The 19,636-nt window shown below is 39.5% G+C and overlaps 1 protein-coding gene across 2 annotated transcripts in view; it reads right to left on the reverse strand.

Annotated features, from left to right (window-relative positions):
* Positions 1-19,636, reverse strand: part of VIPR1 (vasoactive intestinal peptide receptor 1) — a 112,522-nt gene that overhangs the window by 28,743 nt on the left and 64,143 nt on the right. For both annotated transcript variants that reach the window (XM_082754867.1, XM_082754866.1), the window contains exons 4-6: positions 13,041-13,141; positions 9,015-9,115; positions 7,271-7,403 (exon numbers count right to left, since the gene is read on the reverse strand). In XM_082754867.1, coding sequence (XP_082610993.1) covers positions 7,271-7,403; positions 9,015-9,115; positions 13,041-13,141 — 335 coding nt within the window. The remainder of the gene's footprint in view (positions 1-7,270; positions 7,404-9,014; positions 9,116-13,040; positions 13,142-19,636) is intronic.

A 19,636-nucleotide genomic window follows, 5' to 3' on the forward strand; every position in this document is an offset into this window, starting at 1 on the left:
AGTTCTAGATGGTCTAGCCTCTGTGTCAGATGACTCAGAGTTGAGCTTAAACATAAAAATAGAATTGTCTTGGTAAATGGGGTAACTGTCCTTATTTCACGCTCATCAGCTGAAGAATGATAACGGCACTTCTGAACGCATCTTCAATAATAAGGCAAGTGAACCACAAGTCAGCAACTAAAGGGAGAAGGTGGTCAGAGTTTTAATAATGTCCTTCTCCACATCTGCCCCATGTTCTCTTGTTGTTCTGCATTGCTCTAAAGTGCCTGCACGTGACTGGGGCATTGCAGTGTCAGGCGAGATAAAGTCACTTTTTCAAAGGAAGTTCCTGCTTCAGAGCTCTCCCACAGTCTAACTTGCTACCTTCACGCCTGGGTTATTTCCGGGAGCAAAGGAGAAAGGTAAGGGATAACTCATTCAAGTAAAACAATGTAAAACCATGTTAGAGCTTGGTCTGCAAGGTCTAGACCCTCTCAAGGGTTGCATGACAACAGTCCAAGGAGCAGAAGGGGCATGACCCAGAATCTAATACTTTCTCCTTTAAAGAATAGATCATTGCATCCATGGACCTTCCTCACTTTCCTAGGCAGGCATGCCTCTGGTGCCACATGCCAAGCACCCAATTTTATCCCCCACTGCCATTCATTACCTCCCTGTCTCAAAATGATTGTTTTACCTCCAGCTTCCCTGACACTCAAGGTTTTCTTCATTCTCCAACACTGCACATTCTCTTCTTCCCAAACTCAGACATATGCTCCCTTCTTTTCCCAGATCATTTTAGTGGATCTCCATCTCCAGACACCACAACCCTTCTTCCCAACCCATTTTATTCTTTACTTACTACTGCCAGCCCTGATCAGAGTTGTGTCTTTGTGCAAAGATGGGGTTGCCAGAAACTGCTGTCTCACTAACAAAGAAGGAAGTTACTGTTTGCCAGCAGCTTCACAGCAATTATCTGTGTGCATGCCCTCTTCCTGTGGCATGTATGAGGTGGTTTATGTCTCCTTCATAAATATCAGAATGGTGGCTTGTACAGGTGGACACCTCTTCTATTCTAGAAGAGATGGTAAGATATCACATTCCTGTGTGGAGTGTTTCTGGCTAATATTAAATTCCAAACAAGAACGTGAAAAAGATGAGGTAGATGGGTTGCCCATCTCTCATGCTGATGGCTGCTGCTGGCCATGGGCAGTACACATCCAAAACTTATTTATAGCTTCTCATTGCTTCACACACCCTTCATCACTGAATTTGCCAGTAAAACCTCAGATTAACTCTGGCCCTGATTTTCAAAGTGTACTTGAAGGCATTATTTTTTATTTTTAGCTTTATTTGCGCATGGGTAATATTTTCACTGTTAGGCCTCTGTTAATTAAAGAATGTAGCTGTAGCCTCTTTGTCTCTCCTTCTCCCCCCACCTCCTCTCCATTTTCTGATCCTTTCTAGAAGTGCCTCAATACCTTTGGTGAAGTGAACCTTGAAATGCTGGTGTGAGATTTGAAAGAGATTTGGCAAACATAAAACAGCCCCATTTCTTTCTTTCTTTCTTTCTTTCTTTCTTTCTTTCTTTCTTTCTTTCTTTCTTTCTTTCTTTCTTTCTTTCTTTCTTTCTTTCTTTCTTTCTTTCTTTCTTTCTTTCTTTCTTTCTTTCTTTCTTTCTTTCTCTCTCTCTCTCTCTCTCTCTCTCTTTCTTTCTTACTTTCTTTCTTTTTCTTTCACTTTTATTTTTTTTTTTATTTTTTTTTTTTTTTTGTATCACATACAGGAGCTTTCTCTAGTTATTTTTCTTTCTCTGTCATTTACTTTGCTGTAAAACTTCAAATGTAGCAGTGCTCAGCAGATACAGGGATAACAGCAGCTATGGGGATATCAGATAATATAAAGATTATATTCCACTGCCAGGTACAAGCAAATCTCTCTATCTAACTTAGTGGTAAAAATGTAGACCAAGGAAATGGGTGTGTTACGTTTGTGTTGTGACAGCAACACCACAGACATTCTCAGGAGATCATAAGTAGAAGCCAAATGCTGTCAAAAAGCTCAGAAAGAACTGAAGCCAGTGTATTTCAACACCTGTCCCTGAAGCCAACAGAAACTGTTTGGCTGTGTTTCACAAATTTTTTTTGGACAGGTAAAGTGGTTCAGGTAAGACTTGAGTGGAAGAGCAGAGTGAGAAATATTCCGCTAACAGTAATTTTTCTTTTTCTCCTTGTGCTGCTCCTTGGGATGAAAACCAAATGTGGCTGCTATCTATCAGGTGGGAAGGCTGAGGGTCTTCATCACCCTACACAGCTGAGCAAAAAGAGGCAGTCCTCACTTCATACCGGGTCTCATTTTCATGGCAGAAGAGACTTTAAAGCCTTTCCTTATCTCAGGCAGCATCTTTGTGCCTGATTTGTCCAACTGAATTCAGTGGATGGGGAGCAGTTCTGCAGCAATGAGCTGAACTACTGAAAGAGTGCCAGCTGATGAATTTACACATTTTGGGGCCTGACCCAACTCCAATTAAAGTCAAGGGAAAAATTCTCTTTGTCTGCAGACAGAGTAGTGCCAGAATCTCCCCCCAAGCCAGTCAGCCAAAGTTCATCAGACACCAGTCTGTGATGCTAAAATGAGCTTGCCCTCTTTTGTGTAGGTGAGAGTAGATGTCTATCACAGAGGATGTAACCCAATAAAAGGGCTGTGTCTCTAATTTCCAACTCTCCCTCCTTCTCAGACTCCTGCCAACTTTTTTCTATTTTTTTTTTTTTTTTCAGAGAGTAGAGCAGGGGACCTTCTGTCCTATAAAACACCACTAGATGAACCAGGGTCTGTGTATATGAAGGACTTAGAGTGCTGGGTAAACCACAAGAAAAATCCTTGCAGCAGAACCTGGCTCCGTTGCTCCCTAGTCTAGAGGTCAGATGCAGTCTCCAACCACTAGGTCAGAAACTCTTCATACCTATGGCCTTCTGAATATCAGCTTTATTTTTATACAAGTGCTTAAAAAGATACGTACTCTTCCAGTTTTCACAATAGCCTGCATATCAAAGCACTCTCTGTGAAGTTGGATGGATTTGAATCCAGATGGGGATGTGGTGGAAAAGAAAATGTGTCTGTCTTCAACTTCCATATATAAAGTTTATGTAGGAGCCCGTAGCTTTTATCAATTTGGCCTGAGGCAGCTCATATTAAAAAACTAATTTTCTACTCTGAAAATATGAGACATATATATGCTCACTATTGCTAAAGGTCCTGCCCTCCTTTGCAAAAAAGAATTTCTCATTGGAATTTGATTGTCTTACTGGAATGCAAAAGGATAAAGAGAAATGATCCCTCCCTTGGCTGGATTCTCAGCAAAGGCAAATTTGCAGAGCTCAACAGAAGTCTGAATTCAATCTGTAGAACTGAATCTTTATTTATATCAAACTGTTGGCTTCTTTGTCTCCAGCTAGGCTGGAAAAATAAGTGGTTCATCTTTATGCTATCCAGATATTACATTCGTGAAACTAAATCAAAGCTTAGCCATTAAAACACACTCACACACAAAATCAAATGAAAAGACAAGCAAAGAGTTCAGTTCAATCCTTCTACCAGGTTTGCTATTTTGGCTACTGAGCTTCACCTGACATTTTCCAGAGAGAGGAGGAAAGAAGAAGACAAAGTGTGGGAATGCTTAAATGGAAGGTCACAAATCGTAGAGAAAACTAATATGAAAAAAACTAAAATTTAAGAGGGCTCTTCAGTCTGGCAACAAAAAAAAAAAAGAACACAGAAAAATGCAGTCAAATACAGACTGGAAAGTGATGCAAATTTTTGTGCATTATGAGTAACTGAAGCCACATGCCATAAGTTTTCCATCAGAAATGATTGACTAAGTGAAGACTAAATGATTGACTGAATGATTAAACTGAATGTATTCTGAATGAATTGTAACAAATAGTTATTGGAAAAATCGGTGTGGGCGATTTCACAGAACCCTCCTAACCTGATCGTCTCTACATCTGGGTGCTTAAAGCCCATATTCACTAACACATGAGCGTATGCCTATCTTAGAGTAATTTAAGCCAACGTGATGATTCAGTTTCACATAACTACAAACATTACGACTGAGGGCATGACAAAGAAAGTGAGGTTCGGTCTACTACTGACTGCTGGCACATTTGGCAATAAGCTGTGTGTATACATGGGCATGAGATTTCTCTACTGTTTCTACCTCTCCAAAATATTCAAAGTCTCTGGTGGTGCTTTGTTTCCCACTGGAAAATCCCAATGTGTTTTTAGAGCCTTCTCTAAGGGTCAGTCTACATGCTGCTATACACCTAAGGACACACCTAATTCATTTGGGTAGCTGGGGAGAGGTGAAGGAGTGAGGGACATTTGCAGAGCTGCTACTGGTGATCCTTATAGCAGCATAAAGGGCCTGGGCCACTTTGTGTAGGTCTTGGGATCAATGGTCATTTAAGCCTGCTACATTTGCTTATGCAAATGAGCCTTGCTTGTCAGCTCAGGGTTTCTGCCCCATGAAAGGCAGGGTACATTTTTCACTGAAGCAGGAAGACTTTTCTTTCCCTCAGGAGTGGATCTATCAAGGAAGATGAACCAAGGAATTTAAGCAGTTTACTAGTACCACACCCCAACACCAAGTGCACAGTGCATGTTCTGGCTCATGTGATAGCTCAGTGACTGGTGGCATTGGCCCTGAGTCCCTGAAATGCTTATGGCCACATTCTCTCTGGTCATAGAGATACCCAACACACTTTATTTTTCAGGGCATTCATGTTGATCTCAATGGTAATGGTTGGACTTAATGATCTTGAAGGTATTTTTCCAACCTAAATGGTTCTATGAACCTGTGATTCCATAACCCAAAACTACATGTATTTCAGTTTAAATTGCCATAGAATTAGCACTGTAACTGAGCTTTCCTATACTAGATAAAATGAAGTAAAAATGCTGCTGCAGCAAAGCCCATGAACATGTTTTTTCAATTACATATTCATCTATATTAAGTGGAATTCCTAACAGATTGGAGCATTGGCACATATGTTGGTTGCGAGCTTAAAATATTTTTAGGTGGCTAGTGCATAAAACATAATTTTATGTCTTTGTACTGCAAAGTTAAGGTTAAATTCGGGAAATAGATCCCTTCCTCAGTAATGCTGGGAGAGGTTGTAATTCATTTGGATTTTATATATCCCTGAATCTGTTTCAGAAGGGAGGTGCTTTTGTCCTTTTTTCCTCAAAGGAACTAAGTGCAGTACTTTCTCTTCTAATAAAAAGACCTCTATTGCTTTGTTTCTCCCCTCTTCTGAAACAGCATAGTGGTGACAGCATTCAGTAAATTAAATTGTTTGTTCAAATCTCTCCTCAGACTGAATGAGCTCAAGGCCATATCTTGCATTATCAGTAGAAACATGAAACCTTCCATAAATCCTATAGTAGGCCCTGGATATATCAACTAGTTAGCACCCATGTGCCCCAAGCCAAAATCATATCCTGCAAGTTCAAAGCACAACAATGCAATTATTTCACCTAGCTCAATCCAACCTAATGCAACCAAACCCGACATAAATTCAACAGATTTTATAACTGTTTGCAAGCAGATGAATATTAGGAGAGGCATTGTGATTGCATTCCATACAGGTATTTTTTCCTTATGGCCTAAAATATCGCCCATGTTCTGCAAAGGGTAAGCTCAGTCCTGTGTAGTGAAGACATTTATTCCACATACTTTTGTAACCCTTCTGTAGGATCCAACCATTCACCATGAACTGGCATTTCCCATCAAAATCCTCTGATGAGGAGAAACACACAACGGTGGTAGCCGTGAGTCTGGCTTCCAGGAATGACGGATTCTGCAGGACAAAGCCCAGTATTTATACACAGAAGTGCTTCAGGATGGACTATTGCAGCAGACACTTCTCACAGAGCCTTCTGCAATCATGCCTAAGTCACGTCCTGGTGAAAACTCCCGCAGGAGTGAGAGGTTAGGTCAAACTCCATGGTTCTTTGGGTTCTTGGCTCCTCTGCCAATTAGCATTGACAATTATCTGTGGCAGCAGACACCAGCCAATTGTTCATCCATGTTTATATATCATTGTAACCATTCATGGGCCTACATAATAAAGTCCCATTGCTGAAGAATACACATCCCAGTGAACCACAGAGGAAAAAGAAAGAAAAGAAAAAGCAAAGGGTGGGTGGTATGTGGTCACTGCAATGGGGACATGGTGTAGACAGTTCTCAGGGAAATGATGGGAGTAGGCTGCTCTTTGATATTAATTGGGAAGTGCTCAAGCAGAAAAGCCATTACAGCAGCAGGGATGGGACTCAAAGTACGGATACAGAAAAGTCAAAAGACAAGGAAGAGATTGGGTGGTGAGATTGGGAAGAGAAAAGACAGTCTTTTCTGTTGCTTTATGATGCAGAGAAACACAGGTCTTGGAGAGATCTGTTGGACTGCTGTGTCCAGTCCCTTGCTATCGTCAGCAACACTGCCATTAGATAAACAGCTCTCCTTAATGTTTGCTCCTGTTGATTTCACTGAGTCTGAAGGAGGAGAAAATACACCAACTCCTTTATTCTCCTCTTTTTTTCATCCCAGAGGAGAAATATCACAGTTCCACGTTAGTGTGGGATACAGATCCAGATGAAAAATAGACAGGGACGTCTATATATAGAATTCCTGCCTGAACTCGTGCAGAAATCTGGTCAATACAATCAGTGGAGCTCAGAGAGCCATCCACCTCACCAGATGTAGGTGCCTTCTTCAAAATGAGGGGGACAGCTGTCTGGACCCTAGCAGACATATTGGTTAGATATCAGCTGACTGTGATTGCACTTTACACATGGAGCTCATGTGTCGGTATTTAACCTGCGAAGTTACCTGAATCTGGATCTCCCACCACCACTGAGGGGAAAGGCTTTATTAAACCCTTAAGCAGAGGATGGCAAGTCTTTGGTCAGAATATCTAAGAAATTAGCACAGAATTGGGAGGTAGGCACAGGATTGACTGGAATCCCAAAATCTTGCAGTGACTAAGTTGTGGGTTTGACCTCAGAAGGGGCTAGAGGTCCACAAACCTTTCAACCTGGTAATTTATTTTATGCCCTTCCCACACAAATTAAGCTTGAACAATCAGCTTTTTGTTTCTTTTCAAATTTTTTAAAAAAATATTGAAGTCTTCCCAAGGTAGTGTCTTACATACATTTGCAAAGTTATTTTTGGTGCATTGTTTAAGAGAGGCAGCAGAACACGGCAGAAACTTCAATGTGCACAGCTACTTACTGAGCTCACAAAGCAGTGTTCAGATTCTCCACTTTCAAATAGGATAACATCTTTTATGAAGACTGCGATGGCTCTCATTATGAAGGACATGAAGAGGTGCATATGAATATAATTTCGAGTACAGTGTAGCTTTCTGTTGAGGAGAGATATAATAACATTTCTGAATAGTAAGGCTTCTCAAAAACATTATTTATCTATTTACATGTTTCTTCTGCCAAGATATAGAATTACAATCAAACATTAGAAACCCTGACACAGACAATGTTCTGATGTAAATCACTGCAAATTCACTTAAGTTTTTTAAAGCCACAAAAGATGTGGCATTCCATATATCTGTAGCACTGTTGCTTCTTTTCCACTTCTCAGAAAAAAAGGTCAAAAGATAGAATGATAGAAAACAGGTCCATCATACTGCTTTCCATTGGAAAAGAAATAGCTTTGACTCAGTAAACTGCACTTATGATAAAGGACTGTTTTCTACAGAATGTTTGTACTATAATAATTTTTTTAAAGGTAAAATATTTCCTCAGGGGGAGAAATAAATTAGCAGCAGCTGCCAAAATTAACACATATTGCAGGTTTTTTGGAGCAATGTGAATAATATATTCACTTAAAATGGCTAGTTATTAATTATATTAAGAACATCACAAGGGTTTTTCTTTCTTGCCCACCAATATTTTGAAGATGAATTTTCATCAAACAGGCCTGCTTTTCAAGTGTATTTTGTTCAGTCATCAGAACCACAACAGACCTCACTCAGCAACATGATCGAATTACCACTTTTTAATGAGTTACTGTGCATCGGCAAGTTTATACTCTTAATCTCTGACGATGAAAGGATAAAGGGACTGAGCTGAGTCCTCTGTTCTTGTGGCAAAACCAAGTCAAATTACACTGTTTCCCACAGATGAGGTGTGTGAACCCTGACAATTTCAACAGCTTTTCTGGCACCTTGTACCTTGTCGAGACAATGTAATTTGAATATGTCTGATTCACTGTTTGGGGAGCAGAGAGAGCATGCATGCTGAGAAGTGCAAAGGAAGCGTTTATCTCTGCTTAAGGATCATGAAGGGTGAGGCCAGTTGTGTACACAAATATACATGCCTGAATCTATTGCAAACAACAGGAACTGAGGATGAATTCAGATGCCATAACTTAGGCATTTCATGCCATTTAATTTGCTCTACCATGTCTACCTTTCAGTCCATAAGGGCCTGTGGCTCCTGAAGGTCCTACATTACACCTGTTCAGTTTGTGCATGACTCAAAGGCTCTAGCACGTCTAATATGGTTCTGGGTGACTCTGTTTTGACCTAGATCTCCATAGGCTACAATAGGAAGTATTTCTGAAATGCATTTCTGGAGGTAGATTTGGGGTGAGAATCATCTATCCCATTCTGAATGCCTACTTTAGCTGAAATTCATCATTAAATATACTCATCCATACTATTCTGACCCAGTCCCTGTATTTCAGATACAGAGATCCACCATGTAAAAGTGTACATTTAGTCAGATGAATCGCACCTTAAATAATTGGACTGGGGGTTGTAACTCTCATAAAAATGCCACAAATCACATATCATAAAACGCCGATACCAAAAAATGGAGGAACATCCCTCTCCTGTCTGTGTTTTACATTCAATCATGGTTTATAGACAAAACAGTTGACTTATTCATATTTAAACAGCCACTATTCCCTTTGAGTCATCCCCTTACCTCTGTCTTTTTTTTGCTCGTGCTCTTACCTGAAGAGACATAAAATGATCATAGCAGCTGTGAGAGCAATGAGCGATAAGGTATGTCCAATGGTGTAGCCGGTCTTGACTGTGCCATAGAATGACGTTTGCTAACATGAAGGAAAGAAGCAAAAAAAGACTTTCAAAGAGCTGCCAATATTTGCCTAAATACCCAAGTCACTGATATTTTTCTGATTTTCTTGGTGAAATAAGGGAACCATCCTACTCCGTTATCTTACAAAAAACTTCCTTCACCCTTTAAAATCACATCAGCCAGACTACATGATTCAAATACCACCAGTGTGAATAAGGGGAATGTGTCTGGTTCCAGCAGAGCTTGGATTGCACCAAAACCAGGTTAATGTTACACGAGGGAAAGATTCATAGAGGAAGGAGTCTGTTTTGACACTGGCAGAGACAGCTACATGGTTATAACCTTGTGAAACTAAACTGACTAATGTTCAGTTAAACAGTGCACGGACATGTCAGCTCTTAGGCAGTGAGCATAATCAGCTTCATTATAATAATGAATTTTGAGGACAGGACTGGTCTGGAAATTGGTTTTGCTTTTGTGGAAGCTAAGCATTGTGTTTTAGCAAGAAAAAAAAAAAAAGAAAAAGAAAAACAACAAACAACTAAAATATCCTCACTGAACACACAGAAATATATGTTAAGTTGGAAATTAGTCCACAGTTTTCTCTCTGATTGCATACAGAGGGAGTCTCTGAACATGGAGCACCATGGGTTTTAAATCCAACAGGGAATCCTGGTCTAAATAATATGGGGGAATAAGGCAAAAAAAAAAAAACAAAAAAAACCAACACCTCTCCTAAGGCTCACCAGCAACACTAAATCAATATATTTTGATCCTCAGCTTAAAAAGAAAAGATCAGTTGGTATTCAGACATCTGTTTTATCAATGAAAAATCAAAATTTTAATGAGAATCCAACTCAGCTTGTAGAAAGCCTTATTTTTCTAGCCCTTGATTGACCCTTCCCTGCCCTCCTTGCCACCATTTTCTGTAAAACAACCAACCAGCCAAAACCACAAAAAGCAGTTTTGACAGAAAATCTAAACCCAACCTTATCTGGGAAAACACTCTTTAATAACAGTAAGAGCTGAAATTTTTTATAGGTTATTTTCATGGGCCTTGATAAGCACTAGGTGCTGTTCAGGACCAGTGAGGCTGAGATGAGAGGTAATCCTCTAGAATTTACACAACCCAGCTTATAGGGGTGTTAAGACAGAAATTTCAGAGAATGCAGAGGCTACACTGGTCATGTCTATACTGCTCCTTGGACCACAGAGCTCAGAGAAGATAAAAGCACAGTGTCTTTGTAGCCTCATTCAATGAATCCACATCACTAAGCACTTTGTGTCATGATTCATAGCAAGGGCTTCTTTTCTAATTTATTTACCTGATAGACTGATGGAGTCTACAGAATATGGCCATACCTATGCTCGCCCACCTGCAGAGCATGGAGGGACTTGCACTGCATTAAGGAACAGTTGAGGTTCCACCTTGCTGTACTTGCTAATGACAATCACCTCCTGTTTTACAGATATCAAAGGAGATAATTTTATTCAAGATCATAAATGGAACTGAAATTTCACTGTTAATGTTCAGATTACTAAAATACTAATCCTAGAAAGAACAGGGATTTAGAGAAGTGAAGGAAATGTACGTCAGGATGCCTGTGTTCTGTTTCTAGACCTATAGTGATTTACTGAATAAAATTAGACAATTTTATCATTCCCTCTCTGACATCTAAAAGCCTGTCCTTAATTTCACTAGAATGTGATATGAACGATTAGTTAAGGTAGATGCTAAACTCAGATTAACTGAGAACTAGCTTCTTTCACTTCTGTTCAGTAGCCTCTACATTTGTCCCTTGATGAATGGAATTAGAATGTGAAACATTTACATCTGTAAGTGCAAAATAACAGAAACGCTGATATCAAGTCTTCAAGCAGCCCTGCATGCAAACTTGTTTTGTGTTTACATCACCTGTGCTAAAGCCTTCTGTGTTTCCCCTGGTAAATGCAAAGAGGCCCCTCTGGAGAGAACTGTGGGGTGAAATGATCTGTTTTCTTCATTGCCTCAGAGAGAGCCTACAGGGACAGTTGGGTGGCTCCTATCTGAGCAGGTGGGGGAACGGAGTGGGGAAGCTATGCGTCATGCCTAATAATGGGACAGTAAAACAACACCCCATTAGCTAACATATGGGTTTTCAAGGTCAGATTGGAGAAGGAAACGTTACCGTTTCAGACATCATAAATGCACTACTTTGGTGGCTATGTCTTCTATTTCATAAGGACTGACAGAATTTATAATTGAAATCATAGTCACAGCTCTTATTTATTTTTCAAAAATATTTTGCTGTTTCTGACTTGAGACCAGTAGATGTTTAAAGTTCACGAAGTGTTTTAGGCATGGATAGTTATCAGTCTGCTCTGGACCTCATGTTCCATACAGCCTGCAGTTCTCCTTTTTTTCTTATTCCCTTTATTTCTTCCTCCACAAACTGACAGCCAATTCAACAACAACAGAAATCTATTCTTCACAGGCTAGGACTGCATGTTCACCCCCCTCAGCCACCTTTCACACAAATTAGACTTAAACGGCATGACAAAACTGTGCAAATCAAGAGAAAATAATTAAGAAAGAATTAAAAGAGCACAATGCATGTTCTCTTGGTAACGCAGCACTCTGGCAGCGCTGCAATCCATTGGGTTGCCAAAGCATGTCCTAGGAATTCCCAAATCCCTTTGCAGCTGGAACATAAGCTAGAGGTCTTGGTGGAGGGTCTTCCCAGAACAGACCCGTAACGATGGCTTTTGCAATGTGCAACTGGTGCCACAAAACTCCATCTTAGGAATGGGACAGGAGGATATGAAAAGGTGGCTGACCTCGAAGGCAAACTAAAGCTCTCTCTTCAGTAGATCCCCGAAATTCTTTGTGTATCTTTCCCTTTGGTATTTTCCAAATTCTTTTACTATTAAGGCTGGTAAAGTTCAGCTCAGATTTTCTGTTAACTCTTCGAGTGCCTTTGTAATGTGTGACAATACACAGACCACACACACTAGATATATATTCATTATTAAGTTTCCTATGTCCAGCATTCACAAACACTGGGAAATGTCATACAGCAGAAACAAACAAACAAACAAACAAACAAACAAACAAACAAACAAAAAAACCACACATGGACCTAGGTTTAATATAAATATATGGTTGCAGCAAAAGATAATATTTTTCTAGCATGAGCTTTTTCTTGTTGACTATAGGAGAGCTATAGGTGACTAGTTTAGACTAGATGTTGAACTTTTAGTTGCTTGAGGTGAATACTGCTTCTAACAAGTTTGGTTATCTTCTTTAGACTTTACCCTTCGTGCCTAATCATGCAGCAAAGCAGTAACAAATTCCTTTCTGTGCAATGACAATACTCTATAATATTTGAAAGCTAATTATATCTAGTTCAGTGATTACTAATTTACCTGCAAGTAATATGCCAGAGAGTTTGTGGATTTTCTTTCAAAATTCAGTAACATGGCCTGAAAATGTGTGTGTTGCCTACCTTTCTAGAGTTTATCTGGTTAAGATCAGCACAGCTGCACTGATAACAAATGAGTTATATTGGTTTATCCCTTCTGATCTTTTGATGATTGTGTTTGGCCTACAAATACTGGAATTACCATACCTACTCAAGGCTAAATATAAATAACTCAAGGAAGGCCTTGTTTCAAATTTGAACGTGGAACATGAAGCACCTGAAGTTACACTTGGGCATCACAGAGACACTGGTCTCATTTTCTCAGGTGCTGAGTTCCTGCCACCCCCTTGGAGATCAAGGGGAGGATCATCTGTTTGACCAGACACTGATCTCTGCTTCCAGAGATCTTCCAGGTGATCCTTCATTTTCAGGGAATTAGAATAGGAATGGAAAAAATAAAGGATCAGAATACCACATGATTCTGCTATCTATCTACTAATGATAGTAAGTCATGATATACACTTATCCAGCTCTACAAACCTCTTCTGGAGTGCTGTTGGAATCAAATCCACAAGCTACAGCATATGGTGCAGGGTACACATCTGTCCAGCCCTGACTTGTGCAATTCCTGGTCACATTTCCTAAAAAAAAATAAATAGAAAGGTATGATTAACAGAAGAAGCATTGGGCTTGCTCTTAAACATATGTTTGCCTTTTCTTAATTTAAATGTCAGATCACATTTCTTGTAACACAGTAAAAGTCTCATACATTTTCTCTGTTAAGAAGTAAGCATCTTACACATAACACATAGAGTGGGGAGACCAATTTGGTCATATATTCAGTCTTCATATACAAATAGCTTTTAATATTGAGGTGCCCACAAAGCATCTCTTCTAATGGTACCATAATACCACCTGGACTCAGTCTCTTGGATGCGAGCAATGCAAGGATATTGTCTGAGAGTGTTATTGTCTCCGTTCCTGGAAATTTCTTCATCTAACCAGAGCAGTGAAGTATTTACAGCTTTCATTTTGCTTGTGAGAAGCCAAGGCAGGGATAGATAAAGTGATTTTGTGTTAAGGTGGGAGAGCTGGGAACTGAACCCAGTCCTCAAAACCCAGACCTTGCCTATAAAACGAGTCCTGAACTTTATTCAATGCGATTCCCATGAAATCTACTGCACTGGTGCTTGAGAAAAAAAATACTTCAAAAATTGTCTAAGAGGGAAGAAAAAACAGATACTCACCATCTGTATTGCCTGTTCTAACATATGTACAAGACAGATGTTTGTCAGACAGAAACAACAAAGAACCAAACCATCAAAAGTAAATTGCATATTCCCCAAGCACCTTCTCTGACCACTGATCCCTAACCAGTCCATCTCAAATGAATCACATGATTGTGTTATCAACTAATAAAATTTCACAAATTGAATGCTTGGCATTCCTTTGGTGTCTTTTATCACATAAAACATCCTGCCATCCCTGACCGGAAAGCTGGTACAATAAACCAGTATACGCAAATGGTAAACAGTCAAAACTTGCTTACGGCTTTTTAGTTGAAGAATTACATCAGTGAAACTCAAGAGCTTTGCAAACATTTCCAGCAATAAGGACCTTTGCACACAAGAATAATAAAACTGCACACAGGAGAAAATCAATTCTGCTGCTATGAGTCATGAAAATATCCAAGCATCACCTACAGGAATTTCTGACTGTTGAGTCATCTGAACATCTTCCTAACTATATAGACCTATCTTGCACTGAAATCATCATCAGCTTATCACCTTACTTAATCCACTTCTTGAATCCCTGTGATAGGTGGATTTTGACACCGAAACTTGCCTCTGTGATTCTGCCTTCTGATTGATCTGAATACAACAAAGGCTCTGGTGCCTTTGCTCCTTTCAGCAGCTGCTCCAAACGCAGTTAACTTGAGCAGTTTGGTGGGCTGTTGTTCCCCAGGCTTTTCCTGCATGGCCACTGTTTACATTTCTTTTTCCAGGGTTCATATCAAGATCATAAGAGATCATGTGCAAACAAAGCAAGGACATGACTGTTCACTATTTATTTATTTTTAAGGTGTTATGTAATTTCTTCATTACAATGGATCCCATTATCTGAATTTTTCTGCTTCCTATTTCCTGCTCAAGACTTCTCCCTCTGTCTGGAGATGTCTTTAGTTTTCATGGTGGTTTTGCTTATTCTCAGTGAATTAAGGAGTGCCAGTTTCAGTTTCATTCATTTCCTTGTAGTTCTTCTTTTCAAGCGCACTTCCTAAAACCATTTGATACTTTGTAATTCTTGTCCTCCCTGTTCACATGAGTACTTTTCAAAATTGTCTTAATGGTTTAGCAGATATGTAAACTATGGCAGAGGGAAACAAAATAATGTAGCATCACTGAGATTAAAAAAAACAAACAAACAATAATCTGCCTAATTTTAGGAATTCTCACCTCCCTGATAAGTTTTTCTACCACCCTTTGCTGCTCATTTTATTTTTTGATGCACAGATTCGAACACATGGTCTGATACAACACATCTTTATAACTCTCATGTTCTGTGCTAGATGCCTGGGAGGTGCAAAAAGTACAAGGTTAGAAGATATAGATTTTACCTCACTACCATTTTGCGTCAAGTGCTGGATGATATCTTCCTTCAGAGCAAACAACATTTCTAATTACTACTTGACATTAGGTTGATTACTTTCTACTGAAGATGTGCACAAAACTTGGAAAAATGCCTCACAAGCTTAGTACTTACTCTGAGGTTTACCTAATAAACAGGCTGTGAACTTTAGACTAAAGTATTAAGCTGAGATTTTTATGCTACAGGCTCAAAGCTCAGCTCTATCACACACTTCCAGTGAAACTGCAGACAGTTCATTTGTCCTCCTTAGATTTCCATTTCCTCACCAACAGCAGGGCTTTAGAAATAAAGTCTGCTCTTCTGTCAATGGGAAAGCAAGTGTTTGAAGTGTCAAGATGTTTCTAGGCTATTTTCCATAACAGTTTCTTAAACTCTCTCCAGAATGGTGCACTAATGAAGTACATTGAAGATGCAAAATGTGGCAGTAGTGGAAAAGGCAGAGCTTCTGGACTTGGTATCTTCAATCTGTGAAAGTTCACATTTTTTCCCAATCTTTCCTATTTCCTATCAGACTGAAGCTAAATCTTTTCAAACCGTTTTTCCAGAGAATTAATGAGAAAGGGGATTGGGGCTTACACCTCAGTATCACGTAATTAGCAATGTACAGTGGAGGAGATCCATTGTGAGAGCTGGAAAGCATCCTAATACTGGCTGGAAAGTGAGGTGTTTTGTGCGCCAGGCTCTCCTCCTGAGTTGTGGAAAAAGGAGGTTCAAGTTCCTTGTGCGAACAGAGTTTATTTTTTTAGAAATTTTTTTAAGAAGGAAAAAGGGTATACTCGTTAATAGCTTTTTCCCTGTCCCTGTCATGAAATTAAGATTTTGTAGGTTTTGTATTTCATTTTTGTCAGAAGCATTACAACTGTCAAACTGGTGCACCTAGTCCTAAAAGCCACAACCATTTCAAAGAGATGAGGTTTTCTATTTAAAGGGGAAAATAAAAAGAAAAAAGAAAAAGCCGCAACTAACTTTCATCTATGATAACAGTAACCTCACAACACGTTTTGCCAGAACTCAGCTTCCTGATTTCAGAGAATCACAGACTGGCTGAGGTTGGAAGGGACCTCTGGAGGCTATCTGGTTCCCTCCTGCTCAATCAGGGCCACTTAGAGCTGCTTGCCCAGGACCATGTCCAATGGCTTTTGGATATCCTCAGATATCTCCTCTCCAAGGAGGGAGACTCCACATGCTCTCTGGGCAACTTGCTCTAGTGCTTGGTCACCCTTACTGTAAAAAAAAGCATTTCCTTAGGTTGCAAGGAAATCTTCTGTGTTTCAGTTTGGTCATGTTTAGAAAATGCAAATGCAATTAGAAAGTGCAAGAAGGGTCTCATTACTTTAGAAGCTCACTATGCATGGGAGCCTTGCATGTAACTGAAGTCCTTTGCTAGGTTCTGCCTTTTCTCTTTGCAGATATCAGGACAAATGTTTTTTAAAGGCAACAAGATGATGACCTTTTCATAAGGCTCCCTGCCAGGTAGGAGGGGATGGATGTAGAAAGAAAGGAAAATAACAGTGCAGAAATCTTGGGAAAAAAAAAACAAAGGTCTCAAGCTGGCAAATATAATGTGCAGAGGTAATCCTTACACAAGCTGAAGGAATTATAGCTATTGCTGGAGAACCGGTAACATAAAAAGCTACTGATTATAGAAGAGAATGACAAGTGTAAATATGAGGCTAGACCTTTGGCTCGTTTATATCAGTGTTTATGACAATCAAGGCATAAAGCACTATTGAAAGGCAAGGGGTAAAGCCGCAGGCCTGAATAACCAGTTTTCACAAAGTTTTACAGCAGCAGCGCCTTAAAGACTCATGTGTAGCATGATGGGCCGTAAATGTTTAATCAAACCACCATATCCCTTGATCCAGCCCCAGATACCAGTAGATGTAGTGTATGAAAGTGCAAACATGTCAGTGGCTTCAGGCTGAGCCCCAGCAGGATCAGCAGGGTCTCTCTCAAGACTTACACAAGCACGTTACACGTTACCCAACTGCAAATTTAATCTTCTGTGGTGGCAGGAAGGGTTATCCAAGCCTACATAAACTGCTGGGCTCCTCCTCATGTGCTCCATACATGGCTCTTCCTCATATGCTACCTCTGCCTGTATTCCTTGAAAATCTGCTTGCAGTGTGCCACGGCAATTAACAATCATCTACATGAAGCACGAGGAGCAACTGCATTTCCTCCGTACACTTCTCGTCTTTCTGGTAGTACGTCTGCTATAGGACAGGACTTTGCCATCTGGCCCAGCAGCTGCTCCTGGTCTAAGCAAATGCTTCCTTAGAGTTCACAATCCCCTCACTAATTTGCTAATCTGCACAGTCTGATGGTATGCCTATTATGAAAATGGAATTGATGGTTGTAAGCAATTAGCAGAATGCTTCAATCTTTCCTTCTGATTAGCTTGTACTAAATCTGGCACATGCCGCACACCTATCCTGAGTAGCTTTGCCTTGCTTGCAGGGTGATTCAGAAGCTCTCTGCTCTGGGAAACAAAGAGAGAGGGAAGGAAAGCCCTCTCACTGAAAACAAGCAGGACTGGCTGAATTCAGAGACACTTTTTGCCTTATGTTTGTTAAAAAAACAAAGCAAAACAATCACAGAATCACAGAATCACAGAATTTTCTAGGTTGGAAGAGACCTCAAGATCATCAAGTCCAACCTCTGACCTAACGCTAACAGTCCCCACTAAACCATATCCCTAAGCTCTACATCTAAACGTCTTTTGAAGACTTCCAGGGATGGTGACTCCACCACTTCCCTGGGCAGCCTGTTCCAGTGCCTCACAACCCTTTCAGTGAAGAAGTTCTTCCTAACATCTAACCTAAAACTCCCCTGGCTCAACTTAAGCCCATTCCCCCTCGTCCTGTCACCAGGCACGTGGGAGAACAGGCCAACCCCCACCTCACTACAGCCTCCCTTGAGGTACCCATAGAGAGCGATAACAAACATATTTCTTTTTAGCATTAAAGAAGCAGTAAAAGAAAAAAGACCCAAACCTGTATACTAATGAAAAGATTGTCCAAATATTCCTGTTTTTAATTCAGTTTTTGCATATTCATATTTTGTTAGTTGTTTTAATTCAATTTCTTCTATGGAAAAAAAGCATTCTTCTTGCCTCTTTCTCTCTGACACTACTTTTATCCTTTTTCATTGGATCTACAAATAACAATGAATAGACATTATTGATACTGATCTGGAGACAAGGAGGACTTCTTTTTATCTTTTTCTTCCCCTTGTTTTATCCCAGTTTGGGTGAAGAGCTGTTAAAGATCCCTATGAAGAAAGACAAGTTAAGCAGCAAAATAATTTTACAATTTTTTTGCTTTATGAAGCAAACATCTTCTCAGCTCCCTCAAATAGAGGTTGGGTACAGGCTAGTGTTCCATACATCTAATCACCAAATTTATTCCTATACTCTGAATATATCTTACCTTTTTCTAGTGATTCTAATAGTGCTTTCTACTTCTGGCTTCCACTTGTACTTTCCAGGTCTATCAGCCTTACAAGTTTTTTATATGTTGTGTGAAAACATACCCCTCTATCCTTATTTTAGACCTGCTGATGGACAGTTTCATTTTGTACCTCTTCTCTTGTACACCATGAAACAATCATTCCTCACCTACTTTCTCCACAATGTTATGACTTACATCCTTTGAATCCACATTTTTCTAGTCTGAAGAGTATTAATCTGGATAATCCTTTCTTGGAGAGGAACACAGTAAGGTAAAACTTTTAATTCAATTTCCTGATGTATAAACGTATTTGGAGATGATGTGGAAGAAATACGAATCAAAAGAACCTTTCAGATTGTGTTATACCCACCAGTAAAGAGTCTTGTAGAGGAACGACATGATTAATTCATGGCATAGTGAAAGAGGAGTGAACAGTCAGTGCAACTGAGATAGAAACAGAAGATTTTCTTTATAATTTAAAAATAATAGTTAATATATTAATTAATAAAAATATTAATATAAATTAATAATAGTTTGATCTGTGTAGAAGTTAAATACTGAATAAATGAATGGAATAAATACAAAGAGATAACTGTATTATAAGAAATTTGTTGCATATGTCCCACTCTCATAAGGTTTTTCTCTTTCTTAATTATTTTTCTCTCTCATCTGTTTCAAATACACTCCTCAGACTCAAATATATCTGAAAGTTTGTGTCACAGGTGAGATTTTAACACTTTGATCTTAGTGGGAAAAAACTTCTTATTGGCTTTTAATGGGAGCTTAAGTTCGTTCAAAGAGATCTGAGGCCAGTCATTGCTAAAGGATGTTCTCTTTAGTCTTCCTCTTGCTTCTCTTGCCCTCTTGTGTAATAGCTTCTAAAGGAGAGGGAAGGTCTGCTCTAAGTAGCTATCTGTCCTGCTGGTCTGCCATTATCTTGTGGTCAGAAATTGATTTTTTCAAGCAGAAGCTATTAAAGCAATAGCAGATCTTATCACTTTTCTTGAGATGTTGCTGAGCCCATTGGAACATGTG

This window comes from Aythya marila (assembly GCF_965140915.1).
Source record: "Aythya marila genome assembly, chromosome: 2".
NCBI classification, from domain to species: domain Eukaryota; kingdom Metazoa; phylum Chordata; class Aves; order Anseriformes; family Anatidae; genus Aythya; species Aythya marila.